This window comes from Pyrenophora tritici-repentis, chromosome 4 (genome assembly GCF_003171515.1).
Source record: "Pyrenophora tritici-repentis strain M4 chromosome 4, whole genome shotgun sequence".
Lineage (NCBI taxonomy): Eukaryota > Fungi > Ascomycota > Dothideomycetes > Pleosporales > Pleosporaceae > Pyrenophora > Pyrenophora tritici-repentis.
Window position 1 is genome coordinate 1,919,419 of NC_089393.1, and position 22,982 is coordinate 1,942,400.

At 51.9% G+C, this 22,982-nt stretch overlaps 5 protein-coding genes across 5 annotated transcripts; 1 reads left to right on the forward strand and 4 right to left on the reverse strand.

Annotated features, from left to right (window-relative positions):
- Nucleotides 1–1,744: 1,744 nt before the first annotated feature.
- On the forward strand, nucleotides 1,745–6,937 carry PtrM4_095260 (DUF1421 multi-domain protein; the record flags this gene model as incomplete). Its single annotated transcript, XM_066107126.1, has 1 exon — nucleotides 1,745–6,937. One exon carries the CDS (start codon nucleotides 1,745–1,747, stop codon nucleotides 6,935–6,937), a length of 5,193 nt encoding a protein of 1,730 aa, XP_065962794.1.
- A 3,811-nt stretch (nucleotides 6,938–10,748) lies between these two features.
- PtrM4_095270 (Atrophin-1 multi-domain protein) lies at nucleotides 10,749–11,891 on the reverse strand (the record flags this gene model as incomplete). Its single annotated transcript, XM_001934087.2, has 1 exon — nucleotides 10,749–11,891. The coding sequence occupies one exon, from the start codon at nucleotides 11,889–11,891 to the stop codon at nucleotides 10,749–10,751; it is 1,143 nt and encodes a 380-aa protein (XP_001934122.2).
- A 4,393-nt stretch (nucleotides 11,892–16,284) lies between these two features.
- Nucleotides 16,285–17,312, reverse strand: PtrM4_095280 (uncharacterized protein; the record flags this gene model as incomplete). The annotated part of the gene is made up of 2 exons (XM_001934085.1): nucleotides 16,285–17,179; nucleotides 17,281–17,312. 2 exons carry the CDS (start codon nucleotides 17,310–17,312, stop codon nucleotides 16,285–16,287), a joined length of 927 nt encoding a protein of 308 aa, XP_001934120.1.
- Nucleotides 17,313–18,802: 1,490 nt separating this feature from the next.
- Nucleotides 18,803–21,202, reverse strand: PtrM4_095290 (glutamate carboxypeptidase 2; the record flags this gene model as incomplete). Its single annotated transcript, XM_066107127.1, has 5 exons — nucleotides 18,803–19,414; nucleotides 19,477–19,798; nucleotides 19,849–20,362; nucleotides 20,414–20,619; nucleotides 20,694–21,202. 5 exons carry the CDS (start codon nucleotides 21,200–21,202, stop codon nucleotides 18,803–18,805), a joined length of 2,163 nt encoding a protein of 720 aa, XP_065962795.1.
- Nucleotides 21,203–21,868: 666 nt separating this feature from the next.
- On the reverse strand, nucleotides 21,869–22,977 carry PtrM4_095300 (uncharacterized protein; the record flags this gene model as incomplete). Its single annotated transcript, XM_066107128.1, has 4 exons — nucleotides 21,869–22,008; nucleotides 22,064–22,502; nucleotides 22,668–22,772; nucleotides 22,825–22,977. The coding sequence occupies 4 exons, from the start codon at nucleotides 22,975–22,977 to the stop codon at nucleotides 21,869–21,871; spliced, it is 837 nt and encodes a 278-aa protein (XP_065962796.1).
- Nucleotides 22,978–22,982: the final 5 nt, after the last annotated feature.

The window sequence follows — 22,982 nt, forward strand, 5'->3', positions numbered from 1 at the left end:
AAACTGGTTTGAAGGGCATCTTCTAGAGGAGTGCTTTCTGAGATGGCATGGGTATGTGATAGTGTATTGAGGAGGGTATGTTAGGTGGTTAAACTGTTAGATAGCGTGGTATCAGAAGGCTTATCTTGCAACTGGATATTTAGAAGTAGTAGAACCTGACTTTAAGGAGCCATTCCGCGTAAGTTGTTATGCCCAGAGGAAAGGACTACGCCATTTCTCTGCTGGTCAAACACGGCAACATAAACCTAATCCAGGAGTGACCACTCCCCACGATACTTTGAACGGATGGATATGGAATCTGAGAAGGAGTATCTTTTAGCCTGTAGAACAACTCTAACCGACAGTAGGAAATCGGTTCTTGAAGCCGAATAGACCGCGACTGCCGTTTGCGATCAACCAAAGGTCACCATCAAACGGGACATGGGAGTTCACGCGTTGCTCGGAAACCCCCCATTCTGCAGCATATGTGTTGTGTGGGTCAGTCGTATTGAGTTCCTACTTTCTAGAACGAAAGATCCTAAACATCGTCGCGTTTGCTAACCCATAGAGTCACATGGTTGCGGAGCGGCTCCTAGGGCAGGAGTGTTTAGCCTGGAAAATAGTGTTGCCTAGATCTCCCAACAACATCAACGGGCGCCATTCCAGATCTGGCATCTTATTGTATGTAAGTTCTATTGACGGTAGTCCATCTACTTTGGGTGGTGGCGCCGACCCCAATATCACTCACTAACAACGTTTCGGAGCAAGGCGTGATGCGAATGCGACTACTTCCCGTGGGTGTTCATTGGATTACACCAGCTCCAAGCGACGGTCGTATGCTAAACTCAACTAAGCTCATGGACCGCACCGTCCCGGCGGAGAACGAAGACTTGTGCCGCACACGGTACGGACTCAGCGACAAACCCTATCGAAGAGTCGGTTGAATCCGTGATCAGTCATCTCAGGAATACAAAGGTATCATACAAGTAGAATGGTCAAGAAGGCTACGAAAATAGCCACTTGGCAGTTGCTAGATGACATCAATCAAGCACATGACCAAGGAGACAAGTGTGACGCATGATGCAGTCATTCTGCCTATACTAGAGAAAATATTCGAACTGTCGGATCGTGAGTATCGGTAGAGACGTCGGCTGCTGGACACTTCGGCCCGACTTCGGCCCACCTTGCGCAAGAGCTTAGGTATACCTTCGTAGCACCTATGTTCGTAGATATCAATTAGAACCACCGAACAGAATGCATTCCTAGTTATCGTTATTTCCCTTTACGCACTTAGTGCAAAGCCAACCAACACTGATCAGTGATTGCTTGAGGCGATCACAGACAGCAAGGAAGAAGAGACAGACCGCATCTTTGACAGCCTCCCTAACGCACGACGTTATACTCCTGAGAGAAGATTCTGTGCTAAGAACAGAGCGAGGCAGAGATAACGCATAGCGATCAAAACCTCCCTCTAAGCTGCTAATCCAGGCCGAAGCTCGATTACAGCGCGTCAGCAACGCACAAAGACACACTGTTGAAATCCCGACGCGAGAAGTCTTGGGACGACTACAGCACGTCAGCAGCGCAGAGCGACAGACTATTGATATCCCGACGCGAGAAGTCTCGGGACGACTATAGTGCGTCAGCAACGCGTAGCGATTCCGTACGAGCGTCCCCGGACGATCCTATCACGTACAACCACAAGCGCTGGAACCGACCAACCAGCTAGACAAGACAAGGCAACGCGTCAATATACACCGGCACGATGGCAGGCAGCCAGAGCAACTCTGGCGATACAGACGCTGATGTTCAAGAGCAACTACTCAACTATCCATCCGAACGCAATACAAGCAAGCGCGCAGAAACTATATCCCCAGGAGCGAAGTTTACTGCTGAACACCTTATGCGACACTGTCCATACACAGTCACGTTTGACTATATCAACCCATCTCTCTGGGGTGTACCCGCACCAGAGGATGCAGACGAGACGCACGCAACAACCTGGGTCGCGAAGGCTATCCACGACTACCATGTAGGAATGGAATGGGATGAGAGACTATACTTCGACTACCAATGGGACTTTGAAGGATGGACACGAGAGCTATTCCAGAAGGTTGAGCGCACTACGCTAAGATCTCTGAAGACTGTGCTCCGGTATAGGGGAGTCTATACAGGCAAATTTCGGGCTAGAGTAGCTGATTCCCTCTTCAACTTACTAGGAGGAGAAAACGCTCCCGAATGGGACCCTGCAGAGTTCAAGGCCGAGAAGTTTGACGAACGTTCTGAGGCGTACCAGCGTCAGCAGAACGCACATCTAGCAGCCCCTATAGATAGACAAGCGCAGCAGCCACTGCAACAGACGCAGCCACTGGAACCGCTACAGCCGCAGCCACAACGTCCGTCACAGGGCGAGCAGTATAGAGTGAGACAAGGCGTTCGAAGCCACCCGCAATATCAAGAGCTACAACAACCGCCCTACGCGATCAATGCCTATGCAGGACCACAGCCTCGACAAACGGAGCAGGCTATGCAACCACAACAATGGTACCCGCAGACACAGACACGACCCCCAGCGACCGCATACCGCGAGGTGACACCTTTCCCTCAGCAACCTACAAACCGAGTACCTGACAGACCCCTTGGCCTACCACATGACCCGTACAAGACGCTACCGCCGCGATGGTCTCGCAACGATCGGCTCGAAGCCAATACGATCACGCAGTTCTCTAAGCTATGGGACAATAGCAACAAGTATACAGGGAATGCGTACGATCTCCTAGACGATAAGATTAAGATCTTCTTCAGCATCTGCTGGCAGGTAGATATCCAGGAGGAGCAGTTTCACGCAGTGTTTCCCCGTATCCTTACCGGGCGTGCAGAGACGTTCTACATACAGGTTGTAGAGAGAGATGATAGCTTTGCTGATGCGTACATGGCAATCAAAAACCACTTCGACCATGACGTCCATCACCAGCACTACTACACAGACTGGACGACTACAACCTTCGCTCGCACCCGCGCAGAGAACCCTGATAAGGGACTACACGAGGTTCTGCAGATCCTGCTTGACAAGCTGCAGCTATGCCAGCGTGCCCTTGGCAAGAACTTTGAGGGTGAGGATGCCCTCCGCACTACGGTCATCAATGCCTGCCGAGGAGTACCAGAACTTGAGATGGCACTGTTCAAGCCAGCCACAATCTGTGAAGGACTCTTCTCAGATCTACGATCCGCAGTGGAAACACACCTAGCACGGCAACACACCGCCCAGTTGGTCACAGAAGATCAATACTACCTAGACCGCCGATACAACGGCAATGGAAGGATCCGAGGTGGATCTCGAGGTGGAGGAGGATTCAGAGGCGGATCCAGAGGAGCATACCGAGGAGGCGAGCAGCGCGACGACAACGGACGAGGATTCAAGCCACGTTGGAGGAAGAAATGCTTTGTTTGCCGGAAGGAAGGATGCTGGTCTACCAACCACACAGATAAAGAGCGCAAAGATGCCCGTGCGCAGTTCTTCTCTACGCTATACTTTACAGGTGCACAGCCCCCTGAGGACTTCTCCGTACATCTTGCAGAATACGAAGGGATCGAGCACACCAGCCAGTACAATCAGAGAGGCTGGAGAGAGGAGGAAGACTGCGAGGATGACGAGGATGACGACGTCGCGGAAGCACATTCTGAACACCAGTTCTTCAAGGAGCAATGCCTTGCAGACCAGGCGTTCTTGCATCATATCTCGGGCGACGACATATACAGCCGAGACGCGCCGTCAGCACCAGCATCGCAGTTCCTGCTTGAGGACCGCTACACACGATCTGTGTACCAAGGAATCCTACCAGATACAGGCGCTGCAAACGTATCCACGGTCGGCAAGGAGCAATACCTCGCACTTACGAGAGAAGATCCGACGGTTAAGTTAGACACATCTACAGCAGGGAAAGCGTCTATTAAATTCGGAAAAGGCGAGGCTACAGCGTCGATTGGCACCGTGCAGGTCTCTACGGAGATCGGAAAAATCAACTTCGAAGTGCTCGAGGCGCCTACGCCGTTCTTGCTATGCCTTGCAGACATGGACCGCTTAAAGGTATACTTCAACAATACGACAGACGAGCTGGTTCAGGATGACGTACACATCCCGGTGATTCGCAAATGGGGACATCCTTGGTTCCATCTAAACAAGAGAGAGAGAGCAACTATGTTCCTAACGGAGACAGAATTGCGACGGCTCCATCGACGGTTTGGACACCCAGCTGTTACGCGACTAGTCAAACTCTTAAAGGATGCTGGCCATAACGACTTCGAAGAAAGAACCCTAGAAGAAGTCACTAAGTTCTGCCACCACTGCCAGCTCCACAGCTCCGCGCCGCGCCGATTCAAATTCACTCTTAAGGATGATCACCACTTCAACTATGAGATCCTGGTGGACGTAATGTACCTAAGCAACAAACCTGTACTGCATGTGGTCGATTCCTCAACAGCGTTTCAAGGCGCGAGGTTCCTCAGCGCTATCTCAGCTAAAGAAACATGGCAAGCACTGCGGATACTATGGATCGACACCTACCAGGGACCACCCGACATCATCACGCATGATGCAGGTACTAACTTCGCGAGCGCAGAGTTCCGCGCAGAAGCAAAGATCATGGGAGTCACATGCAAGCAAGTACCTACGGAGGCGCACTGGTCTATCGGCAAAACTGAGAGGTACCATGCCCCTCTACGCCGGGCATGGGACATACTCCATGCAGAACTCACTGACACTATGTCCGACGACGCGATTCTCCAGATGGCTGTGAAGGCTGTTAACGATACTGCTGGCCCTGATGGACTAGTCCCGACGTTACTAGTCTTTGGAGCGTACCCACGAATGACTGCAGAGTCACCGCCATCACCATCAATGGTCAAACGCAGCGAGGCTATTCAAAAGGCGACGAAAGCCCTGCGCAAGCTCACTGCAGAGCGCCAAGTTGCAGACGCCTTGAACACCCGCAATGGACCAGCCACTGCAGACATGCTCGCGCTCCCACTCCAGAGCGAAGTCTTAGTATGGAGAGAGAGTGATGGCTGGAATGGCCCGTACAAGATCGCCAGTACAGATGGCCACAACATCACTGTCGACATGGTTAATGGTCCAGCGACATTCAGATCAACTGTCGTTAAGCCATACTACAGACCAGACCACCTGTGGAGCGACCCTGATGCGCCACACGCGCCGAATGAGCCGAATGAGCCGCACGAGCCGATAGCAGTACCTCCGGCAGCGCAACCACGTAGAAGAGGCCGCCCTCCAGGGTCAAAGAACAAGCGGAAGGCGCACGCGTACATCACCAAGAAGGAGCAGGACGATCTTGAGCTAGCTATCAAGCTACGGAACGATGGCGTGATCACAACCTCAGGCGCCCCCTTTGAAGCGTCTGATGACCAAGAGATCAGCGACCTAGTAGGTCGTGGAGTCTTCAAGTTTGAGCAATACGACGAGAGGCTACACAGCAAGATCCGGATCTTTAAGTCACGCCTAGTACGTGAGGTCAAGGGAAAGACAACTAAGCCTTATGAGAAATCCCGTCTGGTTATCCAAGGCTACCAAGACTATGGCAAGGAGGCTATCTTAACGCAGTCGCCAACCATCCAGCGATGTAGCCAGCGCCTGATTATGTCGCTGGCGCCTGGGCTAGTACAAAGCGGCATGAGCGTTGAGCTACGTGATATTACGCAGGCATACCCACAGGCTCAGACAACACTGAAGAGGACGATACTCGCACACCTCCCTACCGAGCTGGTACATCGATATCCAGAAGGCACGATACTCCACGTGATCAAGCCACTATATGGGATCGCGGAGGCAGGAGTCCACTGGTGGACAACATATCACGGACACCACTGCAAGGAACTAGATATGTCAACATCTACGTACGACCCATGCCTGTTGATCACGAACAGCGACGACGCAGACGTCTTCGGCATCGTCGGTATGCAGACAGACGACACCCTCATGCTCGGAACGACCGCGTTCTTATCACGCGAAGAGAAAAAGATCCAGAAGGCGCAGTTTAGATCAAAACCAAAGGCTATGCTGACACCAGAGGTGCAGTTAGACTTTAATGGATGTACACTTACGATGGACGCCAGCAGAGTCTTAATCCTCAGGCAGAAAGGACAAGGAGGAAGGATCAGGCTTGTTGATATTAGGGCACCCGACCGCGCGCAACAGTACACCGAGCAACGCGCCCGCGGAGCGTACATCGCATCAACATGCCAACCAGAGGCATCATTTGATCTGTCCGTAGCTGCTCAAGCGCAGCAACCATCAGACGAGGACATTAAGGCACTCAACAAGCGCCTGAAATGGCAGATGGAGAATCTCACTCGTGGCCTACGCTACGTCACTGTCAACCTTACGGAGGCTAAGTTGATAGTCTTTGTAGACGGCTCCTTTGCCAACAACAAGGACCTCAGCTCACAGCTAGGCTTTGTCCTCATGCTCGTCAACGAGTCCATTGGCGCCAACACCTTCACAATACAAGGCAACGTGATCCACTACAGCTCTACAAAGTGCAAGCGCATCACACGGAGCGTACTGGCCTCAGAGATCTACGGCATGGTCAACGGCTTTGACATAGGCATCGCGGTTGCAACCACGCTAAGGATAGTTACAGAACGACTTGGACTACCTGCAATTCCCTTGGTTATCTGTACAGACTCGTACTCCTTGTACGAGTGCCTAGTAAAGCTTGGGACAACGAAGGAGAAGCGCCTCATGATCGATATTATGGCGCTGCGCCAATCATATGAGCGTCGCGAGATCACGGAGATCCGCTGGATCAATGGCGAAGACAATCCTGCAGACGCCTTCACGAAGGCATCGCCAAACCGCGCTCTTGAACGCTTTATTGACGGCAATAAGCTGACAGTCCGAGTAGATGGATGGGTGCAGAGGCCAACAAGCTTTGATGTTTAATGCTATACACTGTCACTACCGATACAAGCAGAGTTACTAGCTATCCAGAAAGAAAAGACTTCCAGTGTCGGATCGTGAGTATCGGTAGAGACGTCGGCTGCTGGACACTTCGGCCCGACTTCGGCCCACCTTGCGCAAGAGCTTAGGTATACCTTCGTAGCACCTATGTTCGTAGATATCAATTAGAACCACCGAACAGAATGCATTCCTAGTTATCGTTATTTCCCTTTACGCACTTAGTGCAAAGCCAACCAACACGAACAGACATTCGGACAGACGTCAAAGGGCCGTCTTCCAACCCCGCCGCAAGCGCGAATGTTCCTGTCGGCTACTCGCCGAACAAGGACAAGGGGACTTCCGCATTTGTCAGTTTCCCTGTCCATCACTTCCTAAATCACTCGCACGACAATTGTGGCTCCCCACATGTCTATCCAAATCTACATACCATGTCACTTGCCTCACTACCGGCGACACACCATCACATGCCAAACTTTCGTGCGCCACCCCACGTAAGCAAGGCCGCTCTCGTATCGATCCGTAAGGAGGCAAGGCACCCGGCACTCCTGCTCCATATAGCATGTCAAGGCATGGCATCTGGCTGACGCACGATAATCGTCCAGGGTACGGGTATGCTGATGTCAGATTCGCGATGCTGCCCATGTCACTGTCGGGCGTGCCGAACCAGAAAAAATCAAAATCCGGACCGAAACGCTCAGATCATTATATTGAGTTTCTTAGTTCAACGAAACCCATCTGTCAAAAAACTCTTGGGTGCCACCGGAACCAAGAGCTTGGTAAAAAACCGGGAGATATGCTGAAGAATTGCCCCGGCGTTTTCGTAAAGGCTCAGGATGATCTTTTTCCGATACTACCCGTTACCAGAGGGTTATCCTTGTTTGATGACTGACCGAAGGGGGGGCAGACGTGGCAAGGGGCAGCAGGAAGGTCAAAACACACACAACACACCACTTTTGAAGTTGTGGTCTATCTTACTAGTCAGTCAGGACTCTTCAACTCGGATAGCCCATGTTCAGGCTTGCCGCGCAGAGGTGAAAAATAGGCAAAAAGCAAAAATGACGCTAACAACGCGTGTCCAAAAGCTTACACCCACGCGGTACATGGCTTGTTCAAAACTCATGCCATACAAACACACGCCAATTTGCGACACGGACGGACAACAAACTACCATGTTATTACAGTAGGCAGGACGCGAAACTCGCGCTTCCACCAGCCCATCGCATTGGGCTGGCTACCGTATACGAGAATAAATTCCAGTTCTTGCATCTTTAGCCCGTTATACCTGTTACGTCACACGCACCTTCCTCGTACAGTAGTACAGTAGTACGGTAGGTAAATCAAACCACATGTTTCTCCAACTACCTATACCCCAGCTTTACCCTCTAATCTCGCATACATGATATGTCTCTGTCTCTTACAAACACATACCCTTCCACCTTCCCCATCCTAATCATACTCCGTTCCCGTATTCACATACAAACGCGCGGTTTATATCACACCACTTTACTTGTGTACGCACACGGCAAATCCATTGCTTCCCCCATTGCCATTCCGGTCCAAGTGCCAAATCGGCTGTTTCACGCGTGCTAGTTGGTTCAGAAAAACACGCGTGTAGTCCGAGCGTCCTTTTTTTTTCTCTTGTTGCTGGCGGCGGGCTTGTCAGGGGGTAGGCAGGTATACGGTGGTGGGAAGGCGCGCCATGTTTCAGAAAATGGGCGGATCGTAACAGGTCTGGACAGGGGGGGCAGGGACATGGGTAGGGTGAGGTAAGCGAAGCGAGGGGTGTCATGTGAGCTATGCTAGCATTGGTGTTGTTGAACGGAGGAAGGGAAGTTGCAGATAGATGGGGAGGCGGATGAGTGGAGAGATTGTGTGTGTGCTGGGGTTGGGTTGCGAAGAGGGAGAGATGTGAGGACGGAAGAAATAATTTTTGTTTCTTGTTCGGAGTAAATTGTGCGAAAGTTATTTGTTGTTGTTGTAGGTGTTGTTTGTTGTTCCGGGTAGGTAAGTCGCGTGATTTTTTGCGTAAACGAGGTTTGTTTCACTCCTTTCTGTTTGGAGTAGACGAGATAGGTTCTTGGTAAACAGATACATGTCACGCGTAAAGACGGGGGGGCTGTGATGAGGCTTTAGCTACATCGCTGAACCTGCCACATAACCGACATAGGAAACACTTTATCGCTATACTTCAAACACCTCCTTTCGCATAGACTAGACTTTGAGAGATAACATGGTGCTCCTTCTCTTACACAATAACTACTTTACCTACCGAACCACGCCTATATCTATCCCATTATCTAATCAATCAAGCAATCAAATGTCCCGGAAAATCCATGTTCACACCACACTACACTCCCCTACCAAAGATCTACACCTCACCCGCCCAAGCTTACATACACTGACCCAAGCGGAGGGAAAAAAAAGAAAAGGTACTTCCCGCACCGCACCCCCCCCTACTTCGTATCGCGCACGCCCAAAGCCAAGGGTGACGACGATCTTCACAGCACTAGGGCTTACATAGCCACACGGCGGAAGTCTCCTCAAGCCTTAAGCCTCTCCCTCTTGTCGCTCAGGGTCAACTAAGCCCTAGTAGAAACTAGGTAAAGCGTTTGGATTTGCAGTTTGGATGCTGACGGGCGACCGTGGTGACGGTACGCAAGTGATGATGATGATGATGTACATGATTTTACTAGGACTGACCGTTGGGCATCTAAAAGGAACCGTTCATGGTAATCGGCTGGGTTACGTAGTCGGCAGTTGCAATGGTATGGGATGGGATGAGGGGGAGAGAAGATGGTCCGCTCACCCCTCATTTCCTAGACTAGTGTAGGGGGGGAGGAAGAGCATGAAGTGTGGCGAATTGCGATATACAAAGTGTGAAACGAGGCTTGTGAAGGTCTATTGCTTGTTCTGATTATTGGCATAAAGCTAGTGTGATATTCTTATGGCTAAGCCAGACTATGCGTGCACAGCCATATACACATGGATACGATGCAATAGTTCACGAGGTTAGAAAACGGTTGAGAGAAAGATTTGGAATCGAATACGACAAGTAAAACGAACGGAGTATAATGCAATAACAGAAGCGAAAATAGAAACTACGACGAAAGAAAGCAAAAGAGAGTAAAGGTATTTGGAAAATCAACGTTCTTATTTCTGCAGCTAGGCTAGAGACGGCGTCGCTGTGCGCGAGCGCCAAACTCTTGAGTGTTAACTTTGTCCTGCCTGTTTTCTGCTCCACCAACCGGACCTTGATCCGGTATAATGATTACACCACCACCACCACCCGATATTTCTTTCCCTTTCCCATTCCAATAGGTATTTCCTTCCACCAATGAGCGCCTTAAAAAGGGGGTTGGGTAGTCGAAGAATGAAAAGAAAAAAGAACTATGAATAAGTCATGAGGCATGGTGTGTTTCAAGACGTAACAAACGTCCCGAAAGTCCGCTCATCCTGCTCATATGAACATAATCCAAGCAAAATCCGAAACCAAAGTAGAAGAGAGGCCAAATGTTAGGAAATCTGAACAACATATAGAAATGTGCATGTGTGTGGGGTATAACCCTGCGTGCCGTATTAGACCGCTGGCGCTTTTACGAAACGTATGGAAAGAAATTGCGTGCGACTGGAATCGTGCCAAGATGAAGGGGTAATAGTACGCAGCGCTGAAACATGAAAGTATGAATAGGTCGAACGAGTGCTATGCCGTGAATATGGTCGAAGATGTGACGAATCGAATCGAATGAGATCGAATTGCCGCTGGAGTATTATCGAACCAAGATGCAGATCAGTGTTATGAGTGGAACAGGTCCCAGGCTCTTGCACAAAGTCCGATGAATTCTTGCTTCTTCTTTTCTTGTGTTTCTGGAGAATCCCGGCCGGCTCCAAAGGGACCAAGGCGTGGTTGCTGGCGGCCTAGTGGCGGTGTGCCGTTGTCTTGCTCGTATTCGTCACGGCCACGTCTCCGTGCGCTGCTGGGACCACGCTGCAATTCAGGTCTCGATGGGTAAGCGGAGGATGCGTTCTTGTTGGGCATTGGCGATGGCGGCGTGGGGGGTTGATGGCCACCGTAGTGAACGAGACGGGGCAGGAGATCCTCACGGCCACCAGAAAGTTGCTGCACTGCCTCCTCGGCCGACTTGTACTCACGAGGCCTTGATGTGGGAGGTGGCTGTGTGAATTGTGGGGGAGGGAAGCTGGGCGAGTGCATCGGGGGCTGGACATTGGAATGCGAAGAGTTTCCCGGGCTGCCGTTGTGGTACGCATTTCGCGCAGTTCCCAGCGGTTCTGGGAAGACATCCGAGATGGGAGGTAACCGGTTGTTGGTCTGCTGAGCCGGTACATGATGGATGTGTGACTGTTGCGATAAGTTGGATGGGCCGTTGGCGAGCTGTCGCGAAGCAGGTGCGTTGCTGCGGAGACCAGTAAAGGTTTGGTTGATTGGGGCTGACTGAATGACGCGGTCGGCGGAGAACTGCTGGTGCGAGGGAGGAGCGATAGAAAGACCAGGAGGAGGGCCCCTTCGGCGGGAAGTCATGGGGGTCTTGATAGTCCGTCCAAAAGCACCGATTTCAGTGTTGCGAGTGTCGTCCGACTCGGCGGGGCCAGTCTTGCCGCCCTTTTGGCGAGCCTCGATAATCTGGCGCTGGCGCTCTCTTACATCCAGACTGCGTTGGAGCTGCTCACGCATAGTCGGGTCCTGGGTGTGGAAGCCTGGCGAGAGGCAGGCGAGGCCAACATCGTGCAACTGACCCGAAGGACGGGCAGTGAGGGCACCACTCGAGTGGACAATGTTGTGGTTGGCCAAGTTTAGGCGCTGGGGTCGGTGGCGGGTGGTGGTGGGCATGTCGGGCGAGGTAGGTTCCTTCTTGACGACTATCTTGGGAGGCGGGCCACGAGACCTGCGCTCGGAGGGACGGTTAGACATGAGTGACATGATGTCTCTGTGAGGAGGGGACATTGATGTGGAGGTGGGAGACGAGGCCGAGGCCTGTCGGCTAGAAGAGGTAGAAGAGGTAGAAGAAGTTGAAGAAAGACTAAAAGACGTACGAAAGAGGTGAGCGCTTGTTCTCGGCTCTGTGCTGTGCACCTGGACTGGAGGCGGTAGGTGAAGCATTTTCGGAAGGCGGCAGCTGAGCAGTACGAGAGTTGGGCGTCACTTTGTGGGGAGAAGAAGTTGAGGGCTGGATGGGTGCATATGTCCTCGAGGAGCCTACGCCGTCTACCGACGCTGGTGCCGCATGCTGAGCAGGGGCCGGGGGATTGGCGACAACGGTGGTCATGGTCGCGTGTGGGCGTCCGTGTGAGAAGCAATGGGAGGGGCAGATAGATTGTAGGAGTGAGGGTGGCAGGGTCTTGTACGAAGTCCGCTACACCAAGTGTCGAGGGATGTGGGCAGCCAGGGCAGATCAAAGGCTGGTGCAACACGGGCGCCGGGGCAGACACCAGGGCGGGGCAAGTTTGCACGGCAACAAGTGGCAGTTGTGCAATGCGAAAAAGGTGGAACCGGAAACCAGACGAGACAAGAGGGGAGGGGGGGGTCACAATAAGCCAGAGAGCTGTGCAGGTTCGTGGCTTGTCGGGCGCGGGTGTGGAGGGGATAAAAATGGCGGGCACGGACGCGGACGCGATGGAGGATGAGGATGTGTTTGCAGAGGGCCAGGCTAGGATAGTTGAATGCGAGGCGGCAGGGGGGAGTTTTCAGCGATACAGCGGCTGGCATGGGACATGGGCGGGCCTGCCTGTGCTGGCCTTTGCCCCAGGCCGTCCTCCGTCTAGGGCGAGCACATGTCGCGCGCTGCGGGAGCTCGCTGCAGCAGACAGACGCCACCGGCCAACCATTGTTTCGGCTAGTAGTAGTAGTAGTAGTAGTAGTAATAGTAGTGTGATTGGTTGTAAGTGTTGGAAGGTACTGTAAGTAACTAAGTAGACGAAATGCGCACTATCATTCACCATGCACATGCTCAGACTCAGACTTGTGCGAGTGGACACCAGCGCCATCAGATTCACTTGAATGCGCGTGCCACAACTTGATGAGTTCGTGATGAGTGGTCGCTGTGTACAGCCCAGCGCGTTACAGGCCCATTGCCAATACTTGGCCCCCCGCCAATCACGGCCCTGCTCGCTGAGGCCTGCTCATCCACCCCAGACGAGCCTTTGACCTGTTTCACGCCGGCGCGTCAGCGGTTTGACCACGCTGCATTCGGCTACCATGGACACGGTGCCCGGCGGCGATTAATTCGACAGGAACATGGTTCATGGGCTCGTGTTTCAGCCAGCCCACTCGGGCCAAAGAGCCAGAGCCAGTGCCAGAGCCAGAGCCAGAGCCAGAGCCAGAGCCAGAGCCAGTGCCAGTGCCAGTGCCAGTGCCAGTGCCAGCACTATTGTTTCTCGACTCTCTTTTTTTCCGCGCTGGGCTCCGGGGCCATCCCTTTTGGTTTGGCACCTGGGCCCGCTGGGCTATCCCACCATGTCGACTGGTCAAGACACTTGTCGGCATCAGGGTCCGCCCGTTCCATCACGTGAAGCTACTCTCCTCAAGTCGCTCTCGGCACCACACGTGGCCGCGATAGCTTCGCCCCGTCCTCGTTGCTCTGTCATCCATCGCCTTCAGCCGCGTGTGCCTGAGATAGATTGCCGCCTACTCGCACACTACACCCACCTCACCTGACGCTACTCTTTTTCACAAACTTGCCCATGCCTGACTCATCGCCCTCTGCCTAGCTCTTGTTGAAACACCCGTCTTCGCGCACCGCCACGACAGCTCCGACAGACCGCTCCTATCAACAAGCAATCATCTGCATCCGAGTCACAATCTTAGCCCCCGCCCGTTGCAAAATCTACGAAAACGCCGTGGCTGCTTGTGTCGAGACAAACCGTCACTCATTATCCGCGTCACTCAATGAATTGCTTATGCACCTAGGCTTTTGTTGTTTGAGCGTGTTTGAAGCACCGGTGAGCTCACCGCGCTGACCATGTTTGATGTCAGCTGGCCTTTTGTTTGAATCAGGCGAGTCCACAACACGCATTACACGTGCTCATTTCACGCCTCCCATCCATCCTCGCCCTTAACACCCACCCATTGTATTATCGCCTATCCTGCACTTTCGCTTCTGCCCGCCCGCTGCCACTGCATTTTAGCCTTCTCCCGCCTTCCTAGTTGACAGCCCATCAGCATAATTGCAGAAGGTGCCGCCCAATGCGGCAATACCGTCATGGCTCCTTCCATATCGAACCAGTGGGGCCTAGCTTTTATTTGCTTCCAACCGAGCCACTGGGATACGGCTGCAAACCCTCCAACATCCAATCAGGCAACGCATCGCCCGCCGTTCTATTTCAGGCAGTGACAGGACTGTCTGACCACCCTCCCCAATGCGACGCTTGCTAGTGCCTGGCTGTTGGGAAAGAGCAATTAACTGGTCTTGGGACAAGCCTCACCTTGACTTTGCCGCCATGCAGAACTCTATCGACAGCGGTTGCTAAAGGCCATGGTCAATTCCTGTGGCTCAGACAGATTGTAGAGTCATGTAAAGCTACCTACATCGTCATGCTACACGCCTCACAGTGTGCGACCTTCTGCAGTAGGCAATGCGTCTACCCACATCTGCCGTCCCACGTATCCCCTTCTCCTTCAACTATCCGTCTTGAGCCCAACATGTCCACTACCGCCAGCATGGGATAGCTACTGTTGCACCAATATTTGATCGGCACCCAGTAGTAGTACGCAGACGTGCTGCGCCGCGCACATCGACCGTTTCGGCCCCATCGGCAGAAGCATCGCTGGCTGCTTCGAATACATAGCAGCAAAAGCAATACCATCTACCTGCGCCGTCGATCATGTTCTGTGGCGCCGCCCCTCCTGTAAAAGCATCGTGAAAAGGTCTCTTATTCATGAGTCGTCGACCGGGGCTATCGGGATCGTATTGCTTGCATGACTAATGACCATCAGACTACTACAGACACTATGCTCTTGCTGCCACGCACGCAGGGACACAACGTCGGAGCATATCTCTTCAAACCGTTCCTGTACGACGGCAATGTACGTCAAGTGCTACAATAACCCTGCATGCAGCACCTCGCCCGAATGGACCGGCTGTCTAGGTTTACAGTACACAGCAGCTCGCCTTGCAGGATCGTCCGCCGTCGTGGTATCGAGTCTTGCATATACGTTTCGATCACGGCATTCCAACGCCTACTGTATTGTGGAACGAGCTACATCATGGGCGAGTAGGTTTCTCTTTTGCCGTCCCGACCGATCAGAACTGTCACCAGTAGTCGACAGAAGTCGGTCCGGCCATCTTTTTTTTCCTTTGTGTCCCATCGGTGTTTGAATGTTTCAACAATATGCCGAGTCAGGTTTAGGCTCCAGACGGAGAAATTGTATCTCGATGTATGCCGAGATGGAAGAATGTCACTGTCACGTGCCTTTTTCCATCATCTCGGCTCCAAGGTCTACTACAACACTAACTCACTAACTCAACGGCTCAACATACATTACAGATCACCCATCAACACCCCTAGCTCAACCTTAGTTCAACCCCACCCATGCCCATCCCCCATTCCACGACATACCCATCTTAAAACCGTACCACGACCTATCATCCCAGTCATCCCACCACCTCCGTCCCGCACTTGCGAATCATCTATTCCAACGTCGGAGCGTGAATTTACCTCGGAATGTCGCGTGTCATGTCGCCCGAGGTAATGCAATATTACGTTGTTGCAGGGTATGCTGGCACCCGTCTGTTGTTCTTTGCGGCGGGCGCATGTGATGCAAGATGAGCAGGCTGTATAGTGTGGTCTAGGACGGAGGTAGGCGCATGTAATTTAGTGTGCGGTGTTGGAGGAGGGTTGATGTGTTGTTGATATATGGCTTGGAGTGTTTTGAAAGGGGGGTGATAGAAGTGGTGGTAGGGTTGTGTAAGATGTTGAAAGTAGTTGTAAAATTGTATATGTATACATGTCTACGTTTGTCGGTTTCTTCCTTTTCGCCATGCTGTATAATCACCATGGCTCTCTCCCACTCACATCGAGACAAGTCTTGCAAGAACACACATACACATACCACCATCACAAACAACAAGGCATCAATGATTCAAGACGGAAAAGAACTTGTAATTGCAACCATACTAACACATTATACCTTTTTAAATCCCAAACAGCGAAGAGTAGTAACAAAGGAAAAGGACCCCTTTCCCGGATATATACCCAACCCGGTGAAACCCCTATTCCCTACGCAAGGTGACCATGCAAATTAAATCCAAGTGTGAAAACCTCAACTCTTGCAAGATAAACCAGGTCTTGCCTTTCCCCCCTTCTTTTTCTCCATCTTATGCGCGCAGAGTGCCATAGTCGGCATTCTCAATCTGATTCGGCATCTCGCCGAGGCTGAACTTTGAGAAATCCTTGTTCAATCCCGCATCCGCCGCCGTCTTCTTCGCCTGGCCCTCAACCTCGCTCTTCTGACCCTTGACCTGCTGTGGCCTCTGCTTGGACTCTTTGGACGGGCTCTCGACAACCGTGTCCTCGGATTCATCAGCCGTCTCCTCCTCAGCACGCTCAACCAACTCATCATCAATCTCCTGCTCAGCCTCCTCATCCAACTTAGCCGTCTCGCCCTCAACATCAACCAGGTCCTCAGCCTCGGCAGGTTCCTCGCGCGCATCGGGCACAACCTCCTCATCGAGCCGCCAGTCCTGAATCGCACGGATGATATCAACAGCCAGCTGCCCGTTCTTACGCAGTGCCTTGTCCCAGTGCGCAGGAATACCCTTTTCAATAACCATCATGCGCGCAACCGAATGCACAAGCATATGTCGCATTGGGCTACCCTCCTCAGTGTTCGCGTAAATGTACTGCACGCGGCGTAGACCCGGGTAGCTGTCACTATACTTGTACCACTCACGCACCACCTGCAGGACATCGGCGACCAGACCAGGTATCTCAAACTTCTCCGCCATAAGGTACAGATCGAAGCATGTTCCTAGATCTGCTTCCTCGCGGGGCACGGGCAGAGAGGAGGAGTACAACCAGCCGACAAAGGTCTTGAAGGGGAGATCTTCTTCTTCGGGGAGGCCGAAGGATTGCGTTCGTGACGACGACGAGGATTTGGAGTAGAAGATTTTGCGGAAGAAGGGCGAGTGGTGGCAGAGGAGCTTCTCGTGTAGGATCCAGTGCGTGTTTTCGGGGCCGACGTAGATATCGACCATGGAGCGGGAGAGGAGTCTGTGGGTTGGTGGTTAGCATGCATGACAGGAGGTTGACTTTGTCGCGAACGGATGGAAGCTGTATGGGATGAATTGGATTAGACAGAGACGTATACATACTCATGGAGCGGTTTTTCCGGAGCGTTAGCCATGATCTCGTCTCTGTTCTTCTTCGTCCCTTTGCAATTCGACAAAAAGACAGCGACCTGCTACCTAGCGACCGTTGACCCGCGCCGTCGATGGATGGATTAATAACCGTCCAAATATTAACTTCCAACAAGCCTATGATAAAACCACAACGTGCAAAGTCGAAACACACAGGAGGAGCGGAAAAGGTGCAAGACGAAAGGTGTGTGTGTGGCAGTGCCAACTTTTAACAGGTCCCGCCTGTGTCTGTCTCGTCCTCCCCCAACCCCCTTGGCTTTTGGCATGGTTCTAGAATGACGTAGTTCGCAGCCACACAGCATACAAACATCATACGCGCCCACGTCCCGGTTTTTCCTTGGTTTTGGCGACGTTTTGCGCGTCAGCGCTACCCTTGTTTTCGCGTCGCACAGGCCCCTCACGGAGGCCTTGGGAGGGGATACAGATACTATGGCATGTGTGAAGGGAGCTGAAGACGAGATGGTATATCATAACAACACCTCCACATACTCATACTATCTTCACTGGTAACGCGTACATCAAACCTGCCATCTCACTTTCCCTTAATTAGGTTTACGCGCTTCGAAAAGAAAGGAAAGGGAGGCTGGCTAGTTCTGTCGTGTCGTCTTGTATGGTTATCTGTTACAGGATAAATGGAGGGGGCCGGCTTTCATGTGTGCTAAGTATGACGTCAACTGTCCCACTTCCCGCGCCCAGCACAACCTCTCCCAGCCCAACATTGGTTGACCGGACCCCGACGTTTATTACGTTTCTGAAAAGATCCGTAAAGAGGGCAATAGATTGGCGAACGGAAGTTTGGTTTTGATCTATCAAATTGCTAATTGGCTTACTATCGATTGACCACAGGCTGTGAATTGAATTGAGCTCTGGGTAAGTGGTAGTTTTGATTTCGTAATCATGCGACGGACTGCATATGGATATGCGACACTTTCCTTTTTTGCCCAGACATTGTTGCTGGGCACTTTGACGCGTTTTTGTGCACGATCGCCGACATGAGATTTGGGTCCTTTGCGGCGCAGTCGTTCTCATTTCCCGATGGGAGGAGATTGCGTGATGGTTTGGGTCATGGTGAAACGGGTTCTGGATGCCGCCGAGGTTGGCCTTTGCCGTGTCTTGTCGTTTGCACATCTTCTGATGGAGCGAAGGATGCGCTAGTAAACCGCGTGTTCTGATATTTTGATGGACCTACGATACAAGAATACGAGAGCATGCTGGTTAGTGTCTATTCATCGTCCTGTCAGTACGTGTACGCGCGGTATGTTATCGATATTAGGAATACGTATGAGCCGCGCGGCATGTTGACTACGGTATGGGTAGCGTACAGGTAGAGTGTGAAGCATGAGAGCTGATATTATAGATACCTTGTCATTATACAGGAAGCTGAGTTGACCCGTAGCTCTAGCCATGATCTACACCACGAACTCCTCGCCGAACCGCTATCCAAGACCCAACCGAACTCCTCACTAATCTCCACTTCTCAACTCCCCACCCTCAATATCTCAGCCGCTCTCAACACAGCCGCCGCACTCTTCTCCACCCACAGCTTCGCCGCCCCTTCATCCCCTTTACCCACACTATCCGTCACCGCGGGCCAAACATCAGCCCCATACCCATTGTCAATCCCCGGCGCACTAACCACATTCTTAAATGTCTCTCTACCCGGTAAACCCCCCTGCGACGCAAAACCTCTCGAAAAATCCCGAAACTTAGCGTTCACCACGCCCAACAAGACCTCATCTCCAAACGCCGTCGCCGTGTCCGCTACCTGCGCGATATGGGCGGCCTGGTGCTCAAATTCTGCGATTGCGGACTCGAGGGGCGAGAGGTCTAGGCCCGGGTAGTCGGATTCAGTGACTGTGGAGTTTAGTTCGGAAAGGTAGGATTGGAGGACTTGGGCGGCGTTGGGAAGGTCCCAGGGGATCAGGGCGTCGTCGGCGATGTGGTACAGGATTAGTGACATCCACTGTCCGATTGCGGTGTGGATCTTGAAGCCTGGGTCGCCGAAACGTGTCATCCAGGCGTAGGAGTCGTAGTTGGAGTGATAATGGTAAATGGGATCGGTTTTGCCGCCGTCGGAGCCGATGTCAATCTGTAGGATGGGTAAGTTAGGGGGTGAGTGTTAGGAGGACAGGTCCAAAGTCGAGAACTTACACATGCGATTCCGTTTTGGTAGAAACTGGCATAGTCGGATCCGCTGCCCAAAGGTGAAATTTGACCTTTGGTGGTGTTGTGCCACATATCGTAGAGTGTTGAGAAATCTCCCCATCCTTCTGGAAACAAGACTTTCTTCATCTGCTCGACGACCATGGTGTGCAGTTCACCGCTTCCAGAGAAAGAAGTCCTGGGACCGGATACCGCGATATCGAGATTCAGGTAGGCGACTGCGTTGGTCGTGAGCCAGGGAAGATGCGACTCTACCCACTCAGTCGAGCCTTGGAGTCCAAACTCCTCTGCATCCCAAGATCCAAGGATTCTGGCATGATTTCAGTGACTACTCAAAGCTCCTAGACGTCTACAACTCACATGGTCCTTTTAGGTTTCCAGCCCTTGGCAACCAGTTTCCCCAAAGCGTTCGCTAGTTCAATCAAGACGGCACTGCCAGAGTTTGGATCCGCAGCACCACCGATAATCCAAGCATCACGGTGGTTCCCCACGATGATGACTTCGTCCGTAGTTCCGTTGATAACGCCAATGACATCCCAAACAGGGGCGACCTTGTTCTCCATCAAATGATCCATGTGAACAAGGGCTCCAGGCGCTGGACCGCTATCGTACGTTATGTTGCTGAAGCCGCCAGTCCAACCACTACGGTTTGCCTCTTTGGCCGTTACACCGTGTCCTCCGAGAGCGGAAAGAAGAGGCAGGGCATCTTTCATACTAATGGGTATAGACGGGATAGAAGGAGTGTATAGAGAGATATCCCCACGGGGCGAGTCCCAAGAGGAGGCCCAGCCAACAGTCGTAGGATCTCCGGAATACAGGGAAGAAAATCGTACACTGCCTCGCTGGATCGAGGACGGATTTCTCGCAGGTCCATCTGCCGGTGTCAGTTGATTCCTATGCAGAACTGCCATAGGAGTGTATTTACCTGGGTAAGCCTCGTAACCATTTTCCACAGTGACCTCCCCGTCATCTAACGGATCAGTAAAAAGAACACATCCCACCATGCCATTATCCTGGGCGTTCTTCACCTTAGTCCCCCGATAAATCCCACCATACATTGCTAGTGCAATCTTACCCTCCAGCTCAATGCCCGCATTCTTCACGACCTGAAAATCAGCTCTAGTCCCACGTCTAAAACAACCACTCCGTTAGCACAATCCCTCCAACTACTAGATGCAAATGAAACAGGGAGAGTCTTGACATACCCAACATACACATATTCCGCCGTAACATTCCCACTAGCACTCATAGCATGATACGCCGGAATCAAATTCGGATACCCACTCGTATCATCCTGCGCCAGCACATCCTCCACTAGGTTCGCCTCATGCACACTACCATCCGGCCGTAGCAGCCTCAACCTACTGTGTTCCGGATATGTATACCAAATTGGATATTCTGCCAGCCAAGCATCGTCAAAACCTGCATTGCGCCACTTCTCCGCCGTCCACTCAGCCATGCTCCTGTTGTGGGAGCCCAAATGGTCGCCATGGGTGTAGTAGTAGGACCACTCGGCAAGGGATGTGTTGTCAAAGGAGTTTACGAGGATTGATTCGGTGGGTGTGAGGACAGGGGGGTAGTGGACGGGGCTGCGTTTCGTATGTTTGCTGTAAGGGGCGTGTTGGTGGATGCGGCGTGAGAGGGCGTCCCAGTCACGTTGGCAGGCATGTGCTAGGGCGCTTAGGAGGAACGTTGTGGTTAGTAGATTGGGCATCTTTTGGGGGGGCGAGAATGACGAGTGGCGTCACCTTTTCGAATCAAAATAATTAGATGGGTGACTTAGAGAGATAATTGTTAACTTATGCGCATATTTGCATGTTTTTATTCTTCAGCTACATACAGCACCCCACGATGGGATGTTCTGTAGACTAGCTTCGGAAAACAACATGACCGACTATCCGATTGTGTAACGTCTTTTTCAGTGGTTCTGATGTGATTGCAAGATGCAAGTTGATGTCGTGCTTTGTTCGCAGCTGCCAGATTCAGGAACGGTTTTAAGGCGATCCGTTGTCATCGCGGGGTATACATCTTGGCTTCACCTTGATTGAGTTAAGAGGGAGAGATACGGCAGTACATTCTCCTTGGCTTGCATCACCGCGGGACATGTTGTGGGTTAGTCAAGAGTGGTGATAAGCGTTTCTTGGCGAAGCTTCCCCGCGGTGGTGGGGTTGCGGGTTAAATTAAACCTACGCCTAAGTTAGAGAAGGATGATTGGTAAACTAGGATGCTGCCTGCACAACGTCCTCGGTGACGACTCCGATACGTATCATCCACTACAATATAAATCGATCATGACTGAACATATCAAATTGTTGGATGGGTATCTGTATTTTGAATGCTGCTGATGTTACAAACAGTAAGAAACTGCGTCTCAAAAAGATTAAGCAGTACGCCGCTCGTCGGGCATATTCTTCCTCTCCTTTGCCGTGACCTTCTTGCGGCGACGCTCGATGACCTTGTCGCGCTGCTTCGCCTTCATGTTCTGGAAGCGGTCGACCAAAGCAATCTTCTTTTGTTCGGCTGCAGATCCCAATTAGTATGAAGAACCCAAGTCGTTGGGTATACATAGACGTACACTTCTTCAAGAAAAACGGCTTCTTGCCCTCCTTGACCAGCTCCTTTTCCTTCTTCTTGTGCTCGCGAGTTACATCCTGTAACCTCTCCTTGTTCTCCCTCGCCTTCTGTTGCGACTCCATGGAAAGTAGTTTTTTCTTGAGCTGCTCCTTTTCGCCCTCATTCTTCGTCTTTTTGATGGTATTGCGCAGTTCTGCAATCTCAGACGCTCTGTAATCTTTGAGGAAGGAGTAACGCTTTTCAACCACGTAGTCTTCGGGTCGGGGCCCTGACACATTATCGAAGCGTGGATCTCGGAACACAGGCTTCTTCACTTCGACCACGTTCCGCTTTCGCGAGACCATACGCTTGCTGGATTGAACGGCCGGGGCGTGTTTGCTGGAGCGCGCATGTGGAGCAGCGTCCGAGTCGGAATCTTCCTTTTCCTCCACATTGTCGTCCTGGGTGGTCTTTGTCTTTGTCTTGCTCTTCTTTGCCTTTTTGCTGGGCTGTGTCCCATTGGCAAGCTTCTCTGCCTTGATCTGCCGTAATCTTTCTCTCAAAGCCTCCAATTTATCCTCCTGTGATTTTGACGTGTCGTCTCCCCGCTTGCGCTTCCGATCGACCGACTGCTTGCTAGAGAGTGCATCCTGTGCCTTGGCTAATGCGCCGAAAGAGACTTTGCTCATTTGTGCTTTTATTTTGTCGTCGTCGTGGTCGGATGCATCTGACTTGTTAATGTTAGTATAAACTACTGGTCCAGTACCAACGACTGATGCTTACCATGTCATCATCCGAACTGATTACATTGCCACCCTCATCTGCCTCAATCACGGAGGCAGACGAGGACCTGTCGGTGACCTCGTAGTAATCCTCGCCATCTGAGCTTTCCTCTGCAGCGCGCAGATTACGGTCGAGTTTGTTTGCTAGGACCATTTTTG